Source organism: Streptopelia decaocto, assembly GCF_964273445.1.
Source record: "Streptopelia decaocto genome assembly, chromosome: 23".
NCBI lineage: Eukaryota > Metazoa > Chordata > Aves > Columbiformes > Columbidae > Streptopelia > Streptopelia decaocto.
In genome coordinates this window covers 1,094,718-1,113,253 of record NC_138678.1, presented here as the reverse complement: position 1 = coordinate 1,113,253, position 18,536 = coordinate 1,094,718, and the positions used below count along the sequence as shown (strand labels likewise).

General features: G+C 50.0%; 2 protein-coding genes across 2 annotated transcripts; one reads left to right on the top strand and one right to left on the bottom strand.

Moving 5' to 3' along the window:
- Positions 1-1,463: 1,463 nt before the first annotated feature.
- STMN1 (stathmin 1) lies at positions 1,464-5,481 on the bottom strand. Its single transcript, XM_082071537.1, has 5 exons — positions 5,402-5,481; positions 3,827-3,897; positions 2,956-3,128; positions 2,230-2,421; positions 1,464-1,922 (listed from the first exon to the last, which is right to left on the bottom strand). The coding sequence occupies exons 2-5, from the start codon at positions 3,837-3,839 to the stop codon at positions 1,854-1,856; spliced, it is 447 nt and encodes a 148-aa protein (XP_081927663.1). The 5' UTR covers positions 3,840-3,897; positions 5,402-5,481; the 3' UTR covers positions 1,464-1,853.
- Positions 5,482-10,841: 5,360 nt separating this feature from the next.
- On the top strand, positions 10,842-15,597 carry LOC309449424 (zinc finger and BTB domain-containing protein 8A-like; the record flags this gene model as incomplete). The annotated part of the gene is made up of 3 exons (XM_082071540.1): positions 10,842-11,700; positions 12,199-12,371; positions 12,777-15,597. The coding sequence occupies 3 exons, from the start codon at positions 10,842-10,844 to the stop codon at positions 13,059-13,061; spliced, it is 1,317 nt and encodes a 438-aa protein (XP_081927666.1). The 3' UTR covers positions 13,062-15,597.
- Positions 15,598-18,536: the final 2,939 nt, after the last annotated feature.

The window sequence follows — 18,536 nt, the reverse complement described above, 5'->3', positions numbered from 1 at the left end:
AGCCCTGTCATCCCCTCAAGAAGAGGGGAGGAAACCCCACAGGTAGTATTTGGGATGCTTGGTCTTTTCTCAGCAGGTGAAAAAATACATCAAAATGAAGAGCTGATTTTTTTGATTGCTAATTGTGCCCAGTTTGTCTGTAGGACCTGATGCAGCAATCAAACCTCCATTATATGGAACTACACAAGCACATGACGCAGGGTGGCAGCCTTGGGCTCCCAGTCCAGCTCCGTATTCCCTCCCCAGGCAGATCCTGACCCGCAGCCCTGTGCTCTCAGCTTACACAACACTGATATTTGCCACTAAAAACCCCCAACAGGCACAGGTGCAGCCTCTTACCTTCAATTGCAAAGGATCCTAAGGCTTCTGAAAATCCTTCAGGCAGCAGATCCAATCCCAGCCCTCCAGCATCAAGCCTGGCTTATCTCACTGTTCTTTTGTTCATACGGTGCAATATCAGATTTTGGTTAAGTACAACTCTGATGCAATCACAAGTGAAGTGTGACACATGAAAGCTTTCTAAGCTGAGGTTCCTTCTTCAGCAAGCCCAGAAGAAGAGTCAAGTAGTCCAGGACCCAATTAGCCCCTTAATAACTCCTTACCAGCTTCTCCATCCTCGGGATATGCAAATCTGTCACCTGGCCAGCACCAGATGTGGAGTTAATCTGAAAACAAACCCAGCAGCAAAGCCAGATGCGAAAGGGGAAAGAGACAGGACCAAGTGTACCCCACTGTGCCCATCAGTGTGTGTGATAAACACAAAACCAGAGGCTTTAAGTAATTTAACACAAGATGAATGCCTACAGGTGTCCTTACAGGAAGGGGGTTTGTTTTGGTTGTTTAAGGTACCCATGCAGTACAGCAACTCTGAGCCCAATCTACCTAAAAAGCATCTTTCCTCACAGCACAAGTACGGTTGTAGCTATCCCACCCACAAAAAGAAACCCACCGCCAAAAGAGAAAACCCAAAACCCCACAAAGACATTAAACACATCTCATTGTGGGCAGGAGTTCATCTTCAGTTTGTCCCACTGCCCCAAAACACCTGCACAGAGCCAAATCAAAACCAGTTCTCATCCCCAAGAGCATCTCCGGTCCCAGCACTGAACAGGTTCCTGAGTTGGGAACAAGACACAAGTCACCATTCAATAGCACGAGGCATCTTCTAGAAACCCTTACCAAAAAAAAACAAAAGGAAAAGAACCCCCTCAGATCAGTCATGTGGTAACAAGGACTCGTTTATTGAAGTGTCAGCATCCAAAGGGAGGTGGTTCTGAACGCTTTCAGACAAAAACACACCAGCTGACAACTGCTGAGGTGTCAACACAAAGCTCCGATTGTAAAACTAAGACAATGAGCACACTCTAGGGAAAAAGCGGCCAGGCTGCTGCGGCCCTTCCCGCCCAACAGACCTCGGCTAACCCATTTTGTTCCGCGTGTCATTTCTTCAGAAGTCAGTCTCATAACAGCACTGTGCAGCTTTATTTAGTCACTCAGTTACAGCAGTATTTTAGCAGACTGGCATTTTTGACGTGTAACAGATATTCAGCATGGAACAGCGTACCACATATTCCTTTCACAAACAGAGCTGATACAGTACTAGCCACCAAACCCAGCAGCAAGCGCGCTGGAGTAGAAAAGGATGCAACAAGAAGATAGCACAACACTTTAGAAAAAGTGAAACATGTCAGGTCTCCCCTCTAGCCCCCAAAGAAAGTGTACAGTTTGGATCTAATTTTACAGTTCTACATCAGTTTCTAGAAACTTAAAAAAAAAAATAACAAAAACCAAAACCACTGGCCAGTACAGTCTTTGGATATTTAGAGGTGGGGGAGAGAGTTGCCAGAATGAAATCAGTCGGTTTCGGCCTCACCGGGGTCTTTGCCTTCTTTGTTCTTTCGAACCTCTTCAATATGCTTGTCCTGTAAGACACGAGCAGGGACAACGTGAGCGCCCCGGCTCCCCTCCCGCCCCACGCACACCGGGAACCTGCCAAAACGGAGGATGGAGCTTTGTAATACCGAGATGCTGCCCCACCTCCATCCCTCCGCCCTGAGAGGAAGATTTTGGCAAAGTCTTTTGGCGATGTAATAATCCCCCAAGCTCAGAGCACCACACAACTCCCAGGACATCCATCGATTCACAGCCCAACCCCCCGCTCAGTTTTATTTAGCCTGTTTTCACATGGATAATCTCTCCCCAAAAGGGGAACTGGGATCCTACACCCACCTTCTCCCTCAAGCGCTCCAGTTTAGCGGCCATTTGTGCCTCGCGGTTTTCTTTGTTCGCTTCCATTTTGTGGGTCAGCTTCTCCTCTGCCATTTTGCTGAAGTTGTTGTTCTCCTCAATCGCTTTCTGCAGCACCTCTTTTTCGTGCTCCCGCTTCTCAGCGAGCTGCTTCAAGACTTCTGCTTCATGGGACTGAGAGAACAGAGAAAACGCTTTGATCATAAAACAGACGAACTACAGAGACAGTCGAGTTGCTCACAACTCCTGAGAGAAAAGATTTTGTGCTCTTCTCCAGTGAAAGAGCAGAAATTCATGATACAGGGCAAAGCTCCATGGTGCTTCCTCCACCCACATAACCCAGATTTCACCATTAAAAACTACCAGGAACGTTAAGTTTTTGTCAATACTTGCAAGTCTTATTAAACGGGGTTCTTCTGGAAAAAAAGAACATGGACCTTTATGTGAACAGCAACAGATCTTTCCTAGAAGATTCTTGCTTCTCAGAATGCACCATGTGTTTTTCAAGTGACTATTCAAGGTCACTTTGGGAACAAAGGTATGGCCTTGTAGACCAGAACGAAGGTTTGTAAGACCCCAGAGATTCCAAAATTCAATTAATATTCCATTTACCACAATGCAAACTGCTTGTCACAATTAACCCCCCACACACACGACTTGCACAGACTAGCTAAGCAGAGCCCACTTAACCTACTGTTTCAATTTTACCTTGCGTCTCTCCTCTGCTGCTTCCAGCTTCTTCTGGATCTCTTCCAATGACACATCTCTCTTCTTTGGGGGAGAAAGAGGGAATTCCGGGGTTGCTTCTTTCGAGCGGGGACCGAGTATCAGCTCAAAGGCCTGCCCAGAGGCACGCTTCTCCAGTTCCTTCACTTGAATATCTACGAACACGGGAAAAAAAACCCCAAACAAACAGTATTTTAAGCCAGAAACTGGCCTAGATAACGTGAACATTCAATGCCACAGAGCTCACTTTAGGACACAGCATCTGAGCTGATGGCTTTGTTTCAAGCAGAAGCAGCACCGTTCAAATTATGTGGTCAGCAATTTTGTTTGAAATTCTTCCTTGATGCCACATTTTATTTTAGTCTTTAATATCCAAGGTCATGAAGCAAGTTTATCGGTACTTCAAATGAAAATTTAAAAAAACTTAAATTTCTTCCTCCAATAACAAGCCAGAGGAAGAATTCAAGGCATTCGCCTAAAACCTGACAGAGCCAAGAGCTGAAAGCAGTTTTCAAAGCAATCTGTAAGGCAGCGTTCTCATTTCCAACACCTCAGCCCCGCGCGGTGTCAGCGGCACCAGTTTTGATCGCCGAGCTGTCTGGATGACAGCTCCGCTAACGGAGCAGATGGCGTGCAGACGAGCTCAGCCCATCTGCTCACAGCCTCCTCCGAGACGCTTCTGCTGTCTTTGCACAAGCACTTGGTTTTAGCAGCTTCTCCAAAGCAGCCTAGAGATGGCAGGAAAGCACGGCGACGACATTTTATTTTACTATATTAAATTTTAAATTATTTCTGAGGAAATTAGAAGAAAAAAACACACACACAAGATCACTTACAACATAATACTACATACCAGAAGTAGCCATGACCAAGACAAAATTACTCCAGAAGCCAAGTCTGTGATAACTTCAATCAGATGGATTCCTAGATAACAAAGAGACATGCCTCTGAACAGTAAGTACATCAATTTCATTTCTTCTAACTCCTAATAAAAATGGCTAAGCATAAGTAGAGCTGCTGAACAAAGGACAGTCAGGCAGATCATGGCAGTCAGTAATTCCAGCCAGCCCATGGGGCCGAGGCTGATGTACATTGCTGTGAACAGCTGAGATATTTCAACTATTGGCATCGCAGAATCTGTATGTACAACTGCATAGCCAGGCATTTTCAGTCCATTTTACTCCATGGTAATTAGGGCAGGCAAACAAAGACTCCTATTTTCACCGTTATTTCAGCATCATACAGTGCTATGGATATTTCACTAACATCGCACAGAGCAGACGCTCTGTGAATTAAAATACAACGCATAACAGGGCAGTACAGCCAGGACTCCTGCTGCTACCAAAGGATCTCAAATGTGCGCATCAAGCTCATTTAAAATTCCGTTTTATCTGTGCAGCTGAAGACAGATGCCGCACATCACGACAGACAGGGAGCACGCACAGCGCAGCGCCCATTGTTATAAAGGTAGATAATAAAAAGAGCCACAAAAGGCTCTAAAGGATCCCAAAAGGAGCGGTTTTTTCCCCCCGGTTTTAAGCCGACGACGCAGCGGACGGCGCTAAGACCGCGCACCCACCCGGCCCCCAGCGGTACCGCCCCTCCCCGCCGCCAGCCAATCGGCGCCGAGGCTGCCGCCCGGCCGAGCGGAGGCCCCGCCCCCTCCCCGCACGCGCCTTCCTGACCGCACCGAATTCAAACCGCCGGGGAGGGAGCGAGAGCGCGCGCGCCAGCCCGCGCGCGGGGGGCTCGAGGGAGGGCGGGGCCAACGGTAACATCCGGGCACCTGCCGCCCCCCGCCGCAGGTGCGGGCCCCCGCCGCTCCCCCGGGGTGACGGGAGGGAAATGGGGGGGACCCCCTCATCCCACCGCCGCCGAGCGGGGCTCAACCGCGGGTCCCCGAGCTCGATGGCGTCGGGGCGCGGCTGCCCGGGCACCGCCCCTTCGCCACTAACAATGGCGGGGTCCTGTCAGGGAGGGGAGGGGGCGCCGCTGCCGCCAGCAAGGCGTCGCCCCTCACAGACCGTCGCCCCTCACAGAGCGGCTCCCAGGACAATGGACACCCCGTGCCCCACCACGACTGCGGGGTCTGGGGACGTCCCCCCTCCCATTGTCTCCCGCAGTCCCTTCCCTTTGTCACCGCGACGCCTGAAAAGCGGGTGGGGACGCGACCCCCGCGAGAAGGGACAAAAAGGACAGGCGCGGGGCACCCTCCCCAACCCCCGCCAAACGGCTGCAGACCCCCCAATGGCCCCTTTCGCCTTGACACCCGCCCTCAAACCCCGTCCGCTGCGGCACAACCGCCCACCTCACGGAGCGCCGGACCCTCCGTGGACCACCGCCCTCCTTCTCCGCATCGGAAGGGCCGCGGACGCTCAGCCACCCCCGCCCCGGGAGGCCCGCAGCCCCGGCACCGCCGCGCACCCACCTGCCCGCTCCGCCGCTCCGGTCACACTCCGCTCCCGCCCGCCCCGCCGCGCACAAAAGCGCCAAACAATGGCACGTGACCCGCCCCGCCCCGCCCCCATTGGCCGAGCGCATCGGCACGTGCCGCCCGCCACGGGGGGGGAGGGCGGAGCCCGCGGGGAGCGCGAGGCGGGGGGCGCGCGCGCCCCCTCCCCTTCCCCCGCTGCATGCCGGGAGCTGTAGTTCCCCGCGGGCGGGCGGGGGCGGCGGGAGGCGGCGACCCCCGGGGCCCGCCGGGGCTGCGGGGCAGGCTGCGGCGCTTCGCCGCGACGCCCCTCGCCTCCGCGGGCCGCCCCGGGGCCGTGCGACCCCTCGCTGTGCTCTCGGCCCGCTCCCGGAGGACGGCGGGACTCCCTTTGTCTGCCGCCCCGGTGGTGGGGAGGAGCGGGGCCCTGGGCGGCCTCGGTTGGTCACCGGTTCCCTCGGGGGTGTTTGGCAGGAGCGGAGGCGTGGTTGGCGTGGTCGCCTCAGGGGCACAGTCACCTGGGGGCCATGGTCACTTTCCTCAAGACCTTGGTCACCTCAGAGTCATTGTCACCTTCCTCACAGCCCCTGGTCACCTCAGAGTCCTGGTCACCTCAAGACCATGGCCACCTGCCTTAAGGCCACCTCGGTCACCTCCCTCACCTTGGTCACCTCAGAGTCATTGTCACCTTCCTCAGGGTCCCAGGTCACCTCAGGACCACGGTCACCTCAAGGCCATGGCCACCTACCTTAGGGCCAACCCAGTCACCTACCTCGGAGTCCCTGGTCACCTAGGGGCCACAGTCACCTCAAGGCCATGGCCACCTGCCTTAAGGCCACCACAGTCACCTACCTCACAGCCCCTGGTCACCTCAGGGCCATGGTCACCTTGGGGTCATCACCACTTCTCTTGGGGCCGTGGTCACCTCGGGGCCACAGTCACCTCCCTGAGGACACGGTCACCTCCAGGCTGGTTGTCTCAGAGCCACAATAACATCAGGGCTTGTGGTCACCACCAAGACGCCCACCACGTTCCTTTGGTCACCTCAGCGTCACAGCCACCACAGGCCAACCCCACAGCAGATCCGTGGGTCTGACACATGGCCCCACAGCCCCTGGCAGTGTGTTTTGGGGGCCAGCCACCCTGTCCTTTGAGATGACACCCGCCAGCCAAAGCAGGTCCAGAAAATCCATTGTTCATACAGATTCCATACTACGTATATAACAGCCATTCAAACAACTTGTCCTTGTCCTACGGGTTGCACTGTGAGCGGATCTCTTCCCAAGTGTAAATAAGTGATTCGCTCACAAATGTGTTTTAAATGAACCGGCGGCAGTTTCACGTGCTCTGTACAAACGACTCCTGTGCGGTTCCCGGGGCACTTTCTGTGCTGCAGTCACTCGGGTGACACCAAGAGCCAACACACACAAAAGGCAGGTGGCCGGAGAACAGCACGAATGAAGATCATGATGAAGATCCGCACAGCAGCCTCAGCATCCTAAATACCAAAAAAAGGACCCACGCTCTTAAAAACAAGGATTTTACCCCCCCCCCCAAAAAAAAATCCTACCTTGAGGAAGGTTAATATTGTGACAGAAACGCATAAAGCTTTCAAAACAGAGATTATTTTAAACACTTGCCCTGTTTTTTGCTGATCTGACGTCTATTTCCATGGAAACCACATCCAGCCACCGAGCCGCTAGAACTGGGAGAGGTTTCTCCGGGCGTTGGAAGAGCCATTTTCCAGCAGAACCTTTTTGTGGATTTGTAGGGATTTCAGGTTCAAAATAGTTTGTCTGCTTGGTCCCTCGGGGTCGGGACGGGGGCGTCCGGGGGGGTTCTGGCTCAATAGCAGCGGGACACGCACAGATATCACATACAACACACGTTTTTAAATAAAACATCTTGAGCACTTGGATTAAATGCCATTAAATGTCTCTGGAAGACAAAGCAGCCAAGACACCATGCCACCAGCCTGTGTTTTACTTGATCATTTATTAATTAGCACCCGTGTCGAACAACAGTGTGTTGGATGCTTTAACATTAATGCTTCTTAGTAAAATCAATGGGCTTATCCTGGGGTGATCTCGGGGTTTCCCAGAAGAAACAAGGTTTCCTGGGCTTGGGGCTTTTTGTTTGGCACCCGTGTCAGTTCTCACCCCCAGAGAGACGATGGTGGTGAAATATCATTTATCGCTTTTGAAGAGGGGGCGCGGGGTGAGATAAAACTATGAGCCATTCGGGGGCTGTTGTCAACGCTTCCCATTGTATTCCCTGGGCTTCTCAGCACCTACAACAACTGGTTTCAACCTAAACCAAAATCTTCGAGTATTATTGTGACACAAAGAGAAATAGCAGCTGGAAACGCAACGTGGACGATCACATTTTTGGCTTCGTTGCAAGAGCAGGTTTATTTTTGGGGCGTTTCATAAAACTCGTGTGTTTGTGTGGCGTTTATTTTTGCCTGATCTCAAGGAGTCTATGAAAAGCTTTGATTTGATTTGCATTTGATTCGTGTTTATCAACACATCGACTGCGATTCTAAGCAGACGGGCTTGCGTGACCGCAATAGGTTTTGTCTCCTGGATTCCTCATCACCAACAAAAGCCTTTTCCTACTCCTATTTAGCCCCAAAACAGCGTTTGAGATGGAAAATACCATTTCAAGCCCAAATCGAACCACATCGGCCCGATGAATTTGTGCATCTTGAGGAAAATAAAGATCATAGCGGAAAGGGAAAGGAGAAAACAACTGCTATAAATTAGGAATATGACTTGTTCTAGGGGTTATGGTGCCTCCAATCTGGTGACAAATGCACCCACTTAAAGCCGTCGCCCTCGTGGGATTTACACTCGGGGGCACAAACCACGAAGCCCCTCGATTCGGGGTCTCATCAGTGCTCCCGGTGCGTGTGAATTTAGGACGCGACGTGATCAGGTTTAGGGGGAAGATGAAAGCGTCGCCTCCGACACGCTTATCAAAACATCCCACAAGGAGACTGACACAATTAGGTGACAACTCAGCCCACGGCGGCTCTTTTAACTTGCAAAAATATTTAATCTCCAATAAGGAAATGTGCTTTCTGAGTATTAAATTGCCACCCTTAAGCACGCGTGGTGGATGGTCTGACGTTTGTTAAGCAGAGAATGTTTTAAAGCACGTTTTTTAAGTAACATTAGCAAGTATTTCCTGAGACTGGTTACAGCCACCGCGCTAGCAAAGTTCATTTTAAAACTAGAAATCACATATAGTATTTGACCTGAGTCAACCAGTTTAACAGATTTAATAAATAACCTGCTAGAGGAGACGGTATTTTGAAAGAAACTTGCACTCAGAAGTAGAACGGCTACAATATTCCTTTTTATCCGTGTTTCGCAGTCTTTGTATTAACCTCCATCGGATTTTTCGCTACCCCGCAGCTTCCCCATCTCCACGCTGCTTGTCCCGATCACACAGAATCACAGAATGGACTGGGTTGGAAAAGCCCTCAGAGATCATCCAGTCCAACCCTTGGTCCAACTCCAGTCCATTGACTAGATCATGGCACTAAGTGCCATGGCCAATCCCAGTTTAAAACCCTCCAGGGCCGGTGAGTCCAGCACCTCCCTGGGCAGCCATTCCAATCCTGACCACTCTCTCTGCACAGAATTGCTTTCTAATCTCCAGCCTCAATTTCCCCGGGCAGAGTTGAAGCCCATGGCCCCTTGTCCTATTGCTGATGCCTGGGAGAAGAGCCCAATCCCCACCTGGCTGGAACTGCCCTTCAGGTAGTTCTAGAGAGTGCTGAGCTCAGCTCTGAGCCTCCTCTTCTCCAGACTAAACAAGCCCAGCTCCCTCAGCCTCTCCCCATAGGGCTTGTGTTCCAGTCCCTTCCCCAGCCTTGTTGCTCTTCTCTGGACCCGCTCCAGCACTTCAATCTCTTTCCTGAGCTGAGGGGCCCAGAACTAAACACAATACTCCAGGTGTGGCCTCCCCAGTGCAGAGCACAGGGGAAGGATCACTGCCCCTGTCCTGCTGACCACAGTGTTTTTGATACAGGACAGGACACCATTGGCCTTCTTGGCCACCTGGGCACACGTCCATTAGTCCCCCCAGGTCCCTTTCTGCCTGACTGAAGGCAGAAGCGTCCACGTTACAAACTGAGGAATATCTGTAGCAGCACCTGCTCTCCGAGTTACTCTTTAGTCTCAAAGTAGTTAATACAGAAGGCAAAAATCACAAAAATCACAACTCCACACAGCATTTACGTAGAAAAAATTTATTCCATCTGAAGCACTCACACGCAATTAGTCATGAGGAGCACGGAGAGCAAGAGGCTGCTGGTGGAACAGGACACCCCAGGGGGAGATGCGCAGGAACTAGCGGGTCCGGTGCCGTCGGGCGTCCCGGGCTCCCCGTGGTCGAGCGACCAATTGGACCGGGCGAGCGGGTGATTGACGGCGGCGTCCGCCAATGGCGGAGGAGCCCGGGCCGGGCGGGCTGCGGCCGCCGGGGTTCTGTTGCCTGGTCCCCGGTTCTGTGGTTCCTCTGGCAACGGGTGTTCGCACCGGCTGGAGCGGGGCGGCGCGGTGGCGGCGGCTCAGGGCACGGCCGCGGTCCGCAAGCACAGCTGCTCGGGAATATCTGAGGGCGGCGCAGCTGCCAGCGGGTTTCACACATCCTGTAAGCACGTTTAACGAAGGAACGTTGTTCTCACAAAACTGAGGAGCTGGTCCCTGACCCCAGCCGGGAGAAGGACCGAGAGACATCAGACTGTGAATCCTTAATGTAAAACAAAGTCTCTCTGAACTACTCCCGGAATGCAAACTGATTACTGTATTTACAAGTTAATCCAGGGGGAAGGGCAGCCAAAGAGCCAGGAATGCGTATTTTAAATAGATCGGTACGGGGAAGGGGGTTGTTAGGATTAGCTGACTGAGACAGGTAAACTGAGGCAGGTCGGGTGGTCTGTAAACCCTGCAGTGCCAACCAGGGGGGAACAGGGGAGGGAAACTGCGGCCGGGATTCGGGGGGATATAAGCAGGGGCTTTTTGCCCTGTTCTGCCTTTAGTTACAACACCCGGCCTTGCAAAACCCTTATTAAAATAAGCTTTGCTGAGAGGTCCTGCCTGGGCCTGTTCTATTGGCAAGATGACTGTGTCCTACAATCCTGTCCCGCATCCTTAGGATGGAGACATTTCTTGCCATCGCACACACGTCTGTGCCACCTAATGTGCAGTGGTTTATCTGGCTTCTTCATCGCTGTTTTCTTCTTCAAAAGAAACAATGCATAGTTATGCATATTATTGATTTAAATATGTCTTTAAATTACAAGATTTTTTGTAAAGATATCTGTAAAACTGGGTCTGACATCTTTGGCTGAGTTGCACAACACCGAAGTCAAGAGTCTAACTATTTTCTTTGTTTTTTTAGAGTGTTTCATCTCATCTCTTCTGGAATGGAGATTTCTTCTCATCAGTTTCACCTCCTGGAGCAACTAAATGAGCAGCGCAGGCAGGACTTGTTCTGCGACTGCAATATCCTGGTGGAGGGAAAGGTCTTCAAAGCACATCGCAATGTGCTGTTTGCCAGCAGCGGCTATTTCAAAATGCTCCTTTCGCAGAACTCGAAGGAGACGAGTGAGCCAACAACAGCTTCTTTCCAGGCGTTTTCTCCAGACACTTTTACAGTTATTCTAGATTTTGTGTATTCAGGCAAACTGTCTCTCACTGGCCAGAACGTCATCGAAGTCATGTCAGCTGCCAGCTACCTGCAGATGACCGATGTCATCAGTGTGTGTAAAACGTTCATTAAGTCATCGCTGGACATCAGCGAGAAGGAGAAGGATCGCTACTTCAGCCTGTCGGACAAAGATGTCAGTTCCAACGGCGTGGACCGGTCCTGCGTGTACAGCGCCGGCTGGAGGGCAGAGAGCAGCCCCCCGCCTTCGCACTTGAGTCCAGATCAAGGGACATGTGTGATGGGTGGAAACGCAGGGAACAATCTCAGCTACTCTCCACCTTCTCAAAGAACCGCCCAGCAGCAGCCGTCCAAACACGAGCAACGGCAGGATTCCGGCAAAAGATCCAGGCACCTGGGACCGCAGCAACCTTCCGACATTCCTCCCTATAAATCGAGCAAGCTGGAGGACAGGCCTGCCGAGCCCGCCGGCCACAGCGCTCAGCCTGAGGAGCAGGGGCAGATCGAGCCAGAACGTGAATCTTCTCGCGTGGGATACCAGTATGGCCAAGGGGCTGACGCGACACCCAGGAACTCGGCCGGGTCGCAGCAGGAGCGCGAATCACCCCATTCTTCTGGTAAAGCCAAGTCTTCGAAAGGAGAGGAGCCGTCCAGGAGCATGCCCATGGGGGTCATGGGAAGCTGGGCCGAAGGTGAGACTGAGTTTTAATGCTGCAGGTGTGAACCATCTGCTGTGCGCGTGAGAAAATGTGCTTTACCCAATGAAAGTACAGGTGCCGAACGGGTATCTGTATTGTGCAGAAATGTGAATTTGAGGTGTGTAATAGCTGGGAATGACTGAAGTACGTGGTTTATTCAAACTAGCCTTTCAAAATATGTAATCTTCAGTGTCTCTACAGCTTTATCTTGCAAATAAGTTGTGATGTTTTGGGCTATTTTTAAGCTCATTTTAACACAGCTAATGGTCCACTTTGTTGCACTTCTGTGTAATTTACAGGAAAACACAAGATCTTGGTGCTTGATAACATTTGTTTAAATGACAGTGAATGCCTTGTTCCCGAGCATTACATGACCAGACAGGTTACAACTTTTGTTTAAATCACATGATTTCTTAGCAGATGATCTGCCCAGGATGAGGTTCAAGTGTCCGTTCTGCACTCACTCGGCGAAAAGAAAAGGCGACCTCAAGCGTCACCTTCGCTGTCACACAGGAGAGCGCCCTTACCCTTGTGAAGCCTGTGGGAAAAGGTTTAGCAGGCTGGATCACCTGAGCAGCCACTTTCGAATCGTATGTATTGTTAATAACTGCATGTTTTGTTTAATGCGTAAATCTGTCTCAGCGTAATTCAACACAGTACAAGTGTCTCTGGTTGATGTATTGACTCCCGTAAAAGAAGAGGTACTAGAGAATTAATCTGGTTTTGTTGAAGTCGATTTGAAGCGTAATTTGCATGAAAGGGGATGAATTTATTTGTTAATTGATGGCTCGCAAAGGTTCTGCTCTATGCAAGCCCTGAAATAGAGCTTGAGTGGGCAATTACAGCGCTGTGATTAGTTCATTTTTGATGTTTGATGACTGTCTCTCAAAATGAGTTGACACTGCCGTTCGATGCTACTCCAGCCCTACTCTTTGTCGTCTTAAAACCCACTTATTTGTGAATATACAATCAAATGTGTCGTTTTGATTTCCCAGATGCACCAGGCGTGCAAGCCTATCTGCAGGAAGTGTAAGTGCTACGTGACTGAGCTAACAGGACAAGTGGTCCAAGAGGGGACGAGGCGCTACAGGCTCTGTAACGAGTGTTTGGCTGCAGCCGCCAGAAACCCTCTCCCCGTTGACTTAGTGGTTGCAGCTCGCCGGGAATTTCCACCAGACAGAGATCAGGATTCCCAGTCGCACTACGGAGAAGACGACAGATCTGACGTGGAGATCGTGGAGGATGATTCGTCCGACCTGGGCAATTCAGCAAGTCGATGACAGTGAGGATGAAGTGGAAGAAAAGGAAGTCAACCCAAATATTTGGTAGGAATTAGGAATCCTGTGAAGAGGAAGAATGTACTGTCAGCCACTTTCTCTTCACCAAGTCCAGACTTGCATGTATTTACGGACACGTTGAGTCCATTTGGAGTTTTTTTGTTATTAGAATCCTCATACTTTCCTTCATTAGAAATAGTTAGTTCTTCAGTTTCCTTGTTCATAGAATATTTAAATTAAGTACAATGTACATAAGTTTTTATAGTAGACAATAGGTCAGTTCTCAAAACCTCTTTCAAGGGAATGAGGTCTAAATACTTTAAAAAAGTCATACAAGCATTGCAAATTGCTCGCTTGTTGAAAATGAAGAGATGTGGGTTTTATAGGTAATGTTATCTGGTGATAAAGTATAAATACCCCACACACCAGATGACAAAGAAAACTTCTCTTCAGTATTCAGAAATAATCTATGAAATGTCATGAAGTCTTCATGTTATGATAAGGAAAAAAGGCAGCTATTTAAGAAAAAGCATATAAATGTTTTAGCACATTTGCCTGGAAAAGCACTTTCTTGTAAAATGTTTTATAATAAGCAGAATCTTTAGCAGATCCTTCAAGACTTATTTCTTTACAAGAAATTAAACACATGAATTCTAGTCCGAGTCAACACATCGGAGATAAAATGATTACAAATCTGGCTCATTAATTGATGCCCGTAGCTGATTTATACATTCTGAAAAGTGAGGACTCAGACTGGGCTGTTGCAATAAGCACTAGGAAAATACTCTCTTTTAAAGACAAACCTCTCAAAAGTGGCCTCTCTGTGCCAATGTGAAGGAAACAATCCTTACCAGGTTACTTAGCTGTTGTTTTCTCTCTTTGTCCCCCTTTTTATTTGCCAAAACCAGTGGCAGAACAGTTTGTACTGTATATATACTATATAATTAGAAATGGAACTGATGAGATTTTACATCTGAAACTGTTGCCTACTCTTGTATTGACCTGTACACAGTTTAAACTGATGGGATTTAAGATGGAGTCGCTATCAATTTATACATTCCCAAAGTCATTTGGTCACCACGAGGACATGCTTGAACCTTTTTCAGTCTGTACTATACGCCACTGAGGACAAGATGTACCGGAAGTGCTAGACATCATATTTGTGTCATTTTACCTGCAATTAGACTACAAGATATGCCTAATGGTCAAGAAAGTTCACTTCTCTAACAGAATAAGCCACTTTGTTTTGTTACTGAGTGACTGTGTTCCCCGGTGGGTCAATGGGAGAGGAGCGGAAGGACGCTCCTGGGGTGTTTGAAGCACGTTTGGCTGAAACCCAGGGTAAATTACAGAACAATCCCATATATATCCTATGTAATCTCCTTCCCAGGGACAGCTAAAAAGTCACTATTTCATTGTTATTTGGGTAAAAGCTGTATAGCCTCATTAGTATCATTACCAGAGCGTGCAGTATTTCCACTCTAGGCTGCAGACGGGCAGCCTTGCAGGTCCCTTCAACGCCAGCTTGAGCTCCTCCCAAGCTCACAGTGTCACCGTTAATGTCTTTCCCCTCAAATGAGAAGAGCCTGCTTGTCTGTTCCCAGCAGTCAAGAAGTGGTATTTTATTGCTGTTGCCTTAGACTTGGGCAGGGGGACAGAATGGTGGAACTTACAAAACTTTCTGATGACCCATATGAAAATAGGACTTATTTTTGCCTCCATTTTATGTCGCACTTTGGTCAGCAGTCCAGAAAATGGACTTGATGTGCAAACAGCTGGTTAATTTATTGGAGCTTATTACTCCTAAAATGCATATTATTAAATGGCTAAGAAACATTCCTGAGCAACGAAATCAAATACAGAACAAATAAGTATATAAAAGGATATGGAATGACTTTGACACATTTCAAGAGACAGCGCTTGCTGAAATTAAACTTAATAGGTTTTTCCGTTTCCCTTTACATTAAACAGTATGCGCAATAAATTCGAGGTATCAGCGCCTGCTGTCCCAGAATCCAGAGTGGCCGGGATTAGTCTGTGTGTGTTCGGGGGTGGATTTAGGGGACAGGAAAAGAAAATGTCCCTCTGGGCCTGAAATCTGACATGGGGTGAGACTATGAAGTGTTTCTCTATACTGGGGGGCAGTTTTGGATCAATACTCAATCTAATCTGATACCGTAAATCTCAGAATACTGAGGACCAGATGCTTCAGGAAAAGGTGTGAAGTGTCTGTAATGGGCAAATGGAACAATCTATCCATATGAAGACAGTTCTTAAGTACAGGCAGGTTAATTGTTGATTTGCCTGGCAAACAAGGATTTCAACTGGTTTTATGCGTAACTGTTATTCTCAGTAGCGTAACTGGATATCTGTAGTAATTGTTGAAGTATTTTGTTAAGTTGGGAGTTTTAGCTCAAGACTCTGATTCCAACGGGTCAGCTATGGTTTCTATGTTAAAAAGGTTACCATTTTTACATTTGTTGCCTTAATTTCAGTTGTTCCATTATTTTTGTATTGAAATACAAGATAAATGTTAAGTGCCTTATATTTTGTACGTCCTTCATTTTACATAACCAGTCGTATTTTCCTTGTTTTCCTCTAAATGAAAGTAATCCCATTTGTTTTCTTGCATTGCCTCTGATGACTGTCTTCACACTCCTCTTAGGATCACATCACAGTATCACAGTATCACAGCATGTTTGGGATTGGAAGGGCCCTGGAAAGCTCATCCAGTGCAATCCCCCCATGGAGCAGGAACACCCAGATGAGGTTACACAGGAAGGTGTCCAGGCGGGTTGGAATGTCTGCACAGAAGGAGACTCCACAACCCCCTGGGCAGCCTGGGCCAGGCTCTGCCACCCTCACCATGAAGAAGTTTCTCCTCATCTTTAAGTGGAACCTTTTGTGTTCCAGCTTGATCCCATTACTCCTTGTCCTATCATTGTTTGCCACTGAGAAGAGGCTGGCTCCATCCTCATGGCACTCACCCTGTATATATTTCTAAACATTAATGAGGTCACCACTCAGTCTCCTCTTGTCCAGCTCCAGAGCCCCAGCTCCCTCAGTCTTTCCTCACACGGGAGATGCTCCACTCCCTGCAGCATCTTGGTGGCTGCGCTGGACTCTCTCCAGCAGTTCCCTGTCCTGCTGGAACTGAGGGGCCACAACTGGACACAATATTCCAGGTGTGGTCTCCCCAGGGCAGAGCAGAGGGGCAGGAGAACCTCTCTGACCTACTGACCACCCCCTTCTAACCCACCCCAGGTACCATTGGCTTCCTGGCCACAAGGGCCCAGTGCTGGCTCATGGTCACCCTGCTGTCCCCAGGACCCCCAGGTCCCTTTCCCCTACGCTGCTCTCTAATATGTAATTTCCCAACCTATACTGGAACCTGGGGTTGCTCCTGCCCAGATTCAAATCCTGAGCTCTGCTTCGCTTCACCTGAGGAAGGAACCACGAGACCCCTCCCCAGCCGGCTGGTCGATCTACTGATTTGGTTTTAATTGTTCTTTTTCCTGAGAAAATGAGGTTTCACATGATCCAGCTACTTCTGTGCCCCGTCTCTCCCAGCTTTACCCTCTGGTAAACATGGAGAAGAGCTCAGCAACACGAATTCCACGAGCTGCTCGAGAACAGGTGGCTGGGGAGAGGCAGGAATGGGGCTTCAGCATAAGCCCGACTATTATTAGAGCCCAGAGACTTCAACCGAGGGAGCGACCGCAGACACCTCTGCACGATGGGGAACGACGGACACAGACAGACAGACGCACAGACACCAAGTCTTGTTAGCAGCGAGAGCCGAGCTGAGCCCTCTTTAATTAGCAGTTCTCAATGTATAGGTTTACAGACACAGGCCTGGACCAAGAGGTTAGACAGGATGGTGTTTTTCAATAAAAAAGGTTATTCCAAACACACCACACTCGTATTGCGACTGTTTCCCACGTATATCTTGTGGGCACCGTTCTGACCCACTCATTCACAGCCCCAACATTCACACATCGTACATATGGAGGTGGATTTCTGACCCGAGATTCATTCTCACTGGCCTGGGCTGTCACTCCTTACACTCATTAAAACATATTTCTGTACACCCTGCCCAAGGCCATTGAGCTGGAACCGCACGTCCCACACCGTTCAGGGCTGGGCGCTCCCTCCACGGCACCAGCAGAGCCCTGAGATGCTGAAGAGCAGTTGGAGTCATAGAATCACACAATCATTTTGGTTGGGAAAGACCCTCAAGATCGAGTCCAACCATAACCCACCCCTGTCCCTGCCCCATGTCCTGAGAACCTCATGTCCATCTGTCCAGCCCTCCAGGGATGGTGACTCCAGCACTGCCCTGGGCAGCCTGTTCCAATGCCCCACAGCCCTTTGGGGAAGAAATTGTTCCTAAATCCAACCTCAACCTCCTCTAAACCCCCCAGGTCCCTCAGCTGCTCCATCACACTTGTGCTCCAGCCCCTCACCAGCTCTGTTCCCTTCTCTCAACTCACTCCAGCACCTCAAGGTCTTTCTTGTCCTGAGGGGCCCAAAACTGACCCCAGGATTCAAGGTTTGGCCTCCCCAGTGCCCAGCACAGGGGAAAAATGGCTCAGACTTGTTCCTTTGCACTGTCTGCACCACCAGACTGATGTGCTTCAAAATTAAATTAGGGGAGGCCAAACCATTGCATTTTCATGTGGATTCTCCCATAACTCCCTTTGCCTTTCTGCCTTTAGGAAGCTCTCCGATGGCAGCAACACCCGCTGCTCCGTCCTCACCGTGTGCACACCAAGGGACTTTTCCACTGTCCTGTAACACTGTTGTAGGGGCTGAAAATTCCCCATCAGTCTTGGGGGTGCAGTTCTGGGTCCTGCTCTGGGTCCTCAACCTCCCCTGGCGCAACTCGAGGCCGTTTCCTCTGCTCCTGGCGCTTGTTCCTGGGGAGCAGAGCCCGACCCCCCCTGGCTCCAAGCTCCTTTCAGGCAGTTCAGAGATCAGAAGGTCTCCCCTCAGCTCCTGTTCTCCAGCTGAACCCCCCAGGTCCCTCAGTCTCCATCACACTTGTGCTCCAGCCCCTCACCAGCTCCGGTCCCTTCTCTCAACTTGTTCCAGCACCTCAAGGTCTTTCTTGTCATGAGGGGCCAAAAGCTGACCCCAGGTTTGAGGTTTGGCCTCCCCAGTGCCCAGCACAGGGGACAGTGCAGTTGTGCCCTCCTGGGAGCCCAATGTAAGATCAGATTTACGTGGACGCTGGTTCCCACCTCCCCTGCGTCCAGAAACACGCAATGAAAGCGGGTCCGGGGGTCTCCTCGCTTTGCTTTCCCCTCACCGAGCCGGGAACCTTCAACCCACTTCTCTTCATCCTCGCTGCTTCTTTCCTTTTCTGCTCCCAAAAGGAATCTGCAAATTTGCATTTCCCATATGGAGCACCGAGAGCTTTGCTATTCAGGGAAGGCTGTAAACAACTCGCTGCCAAGGGCTGGAAGATAACTGAGA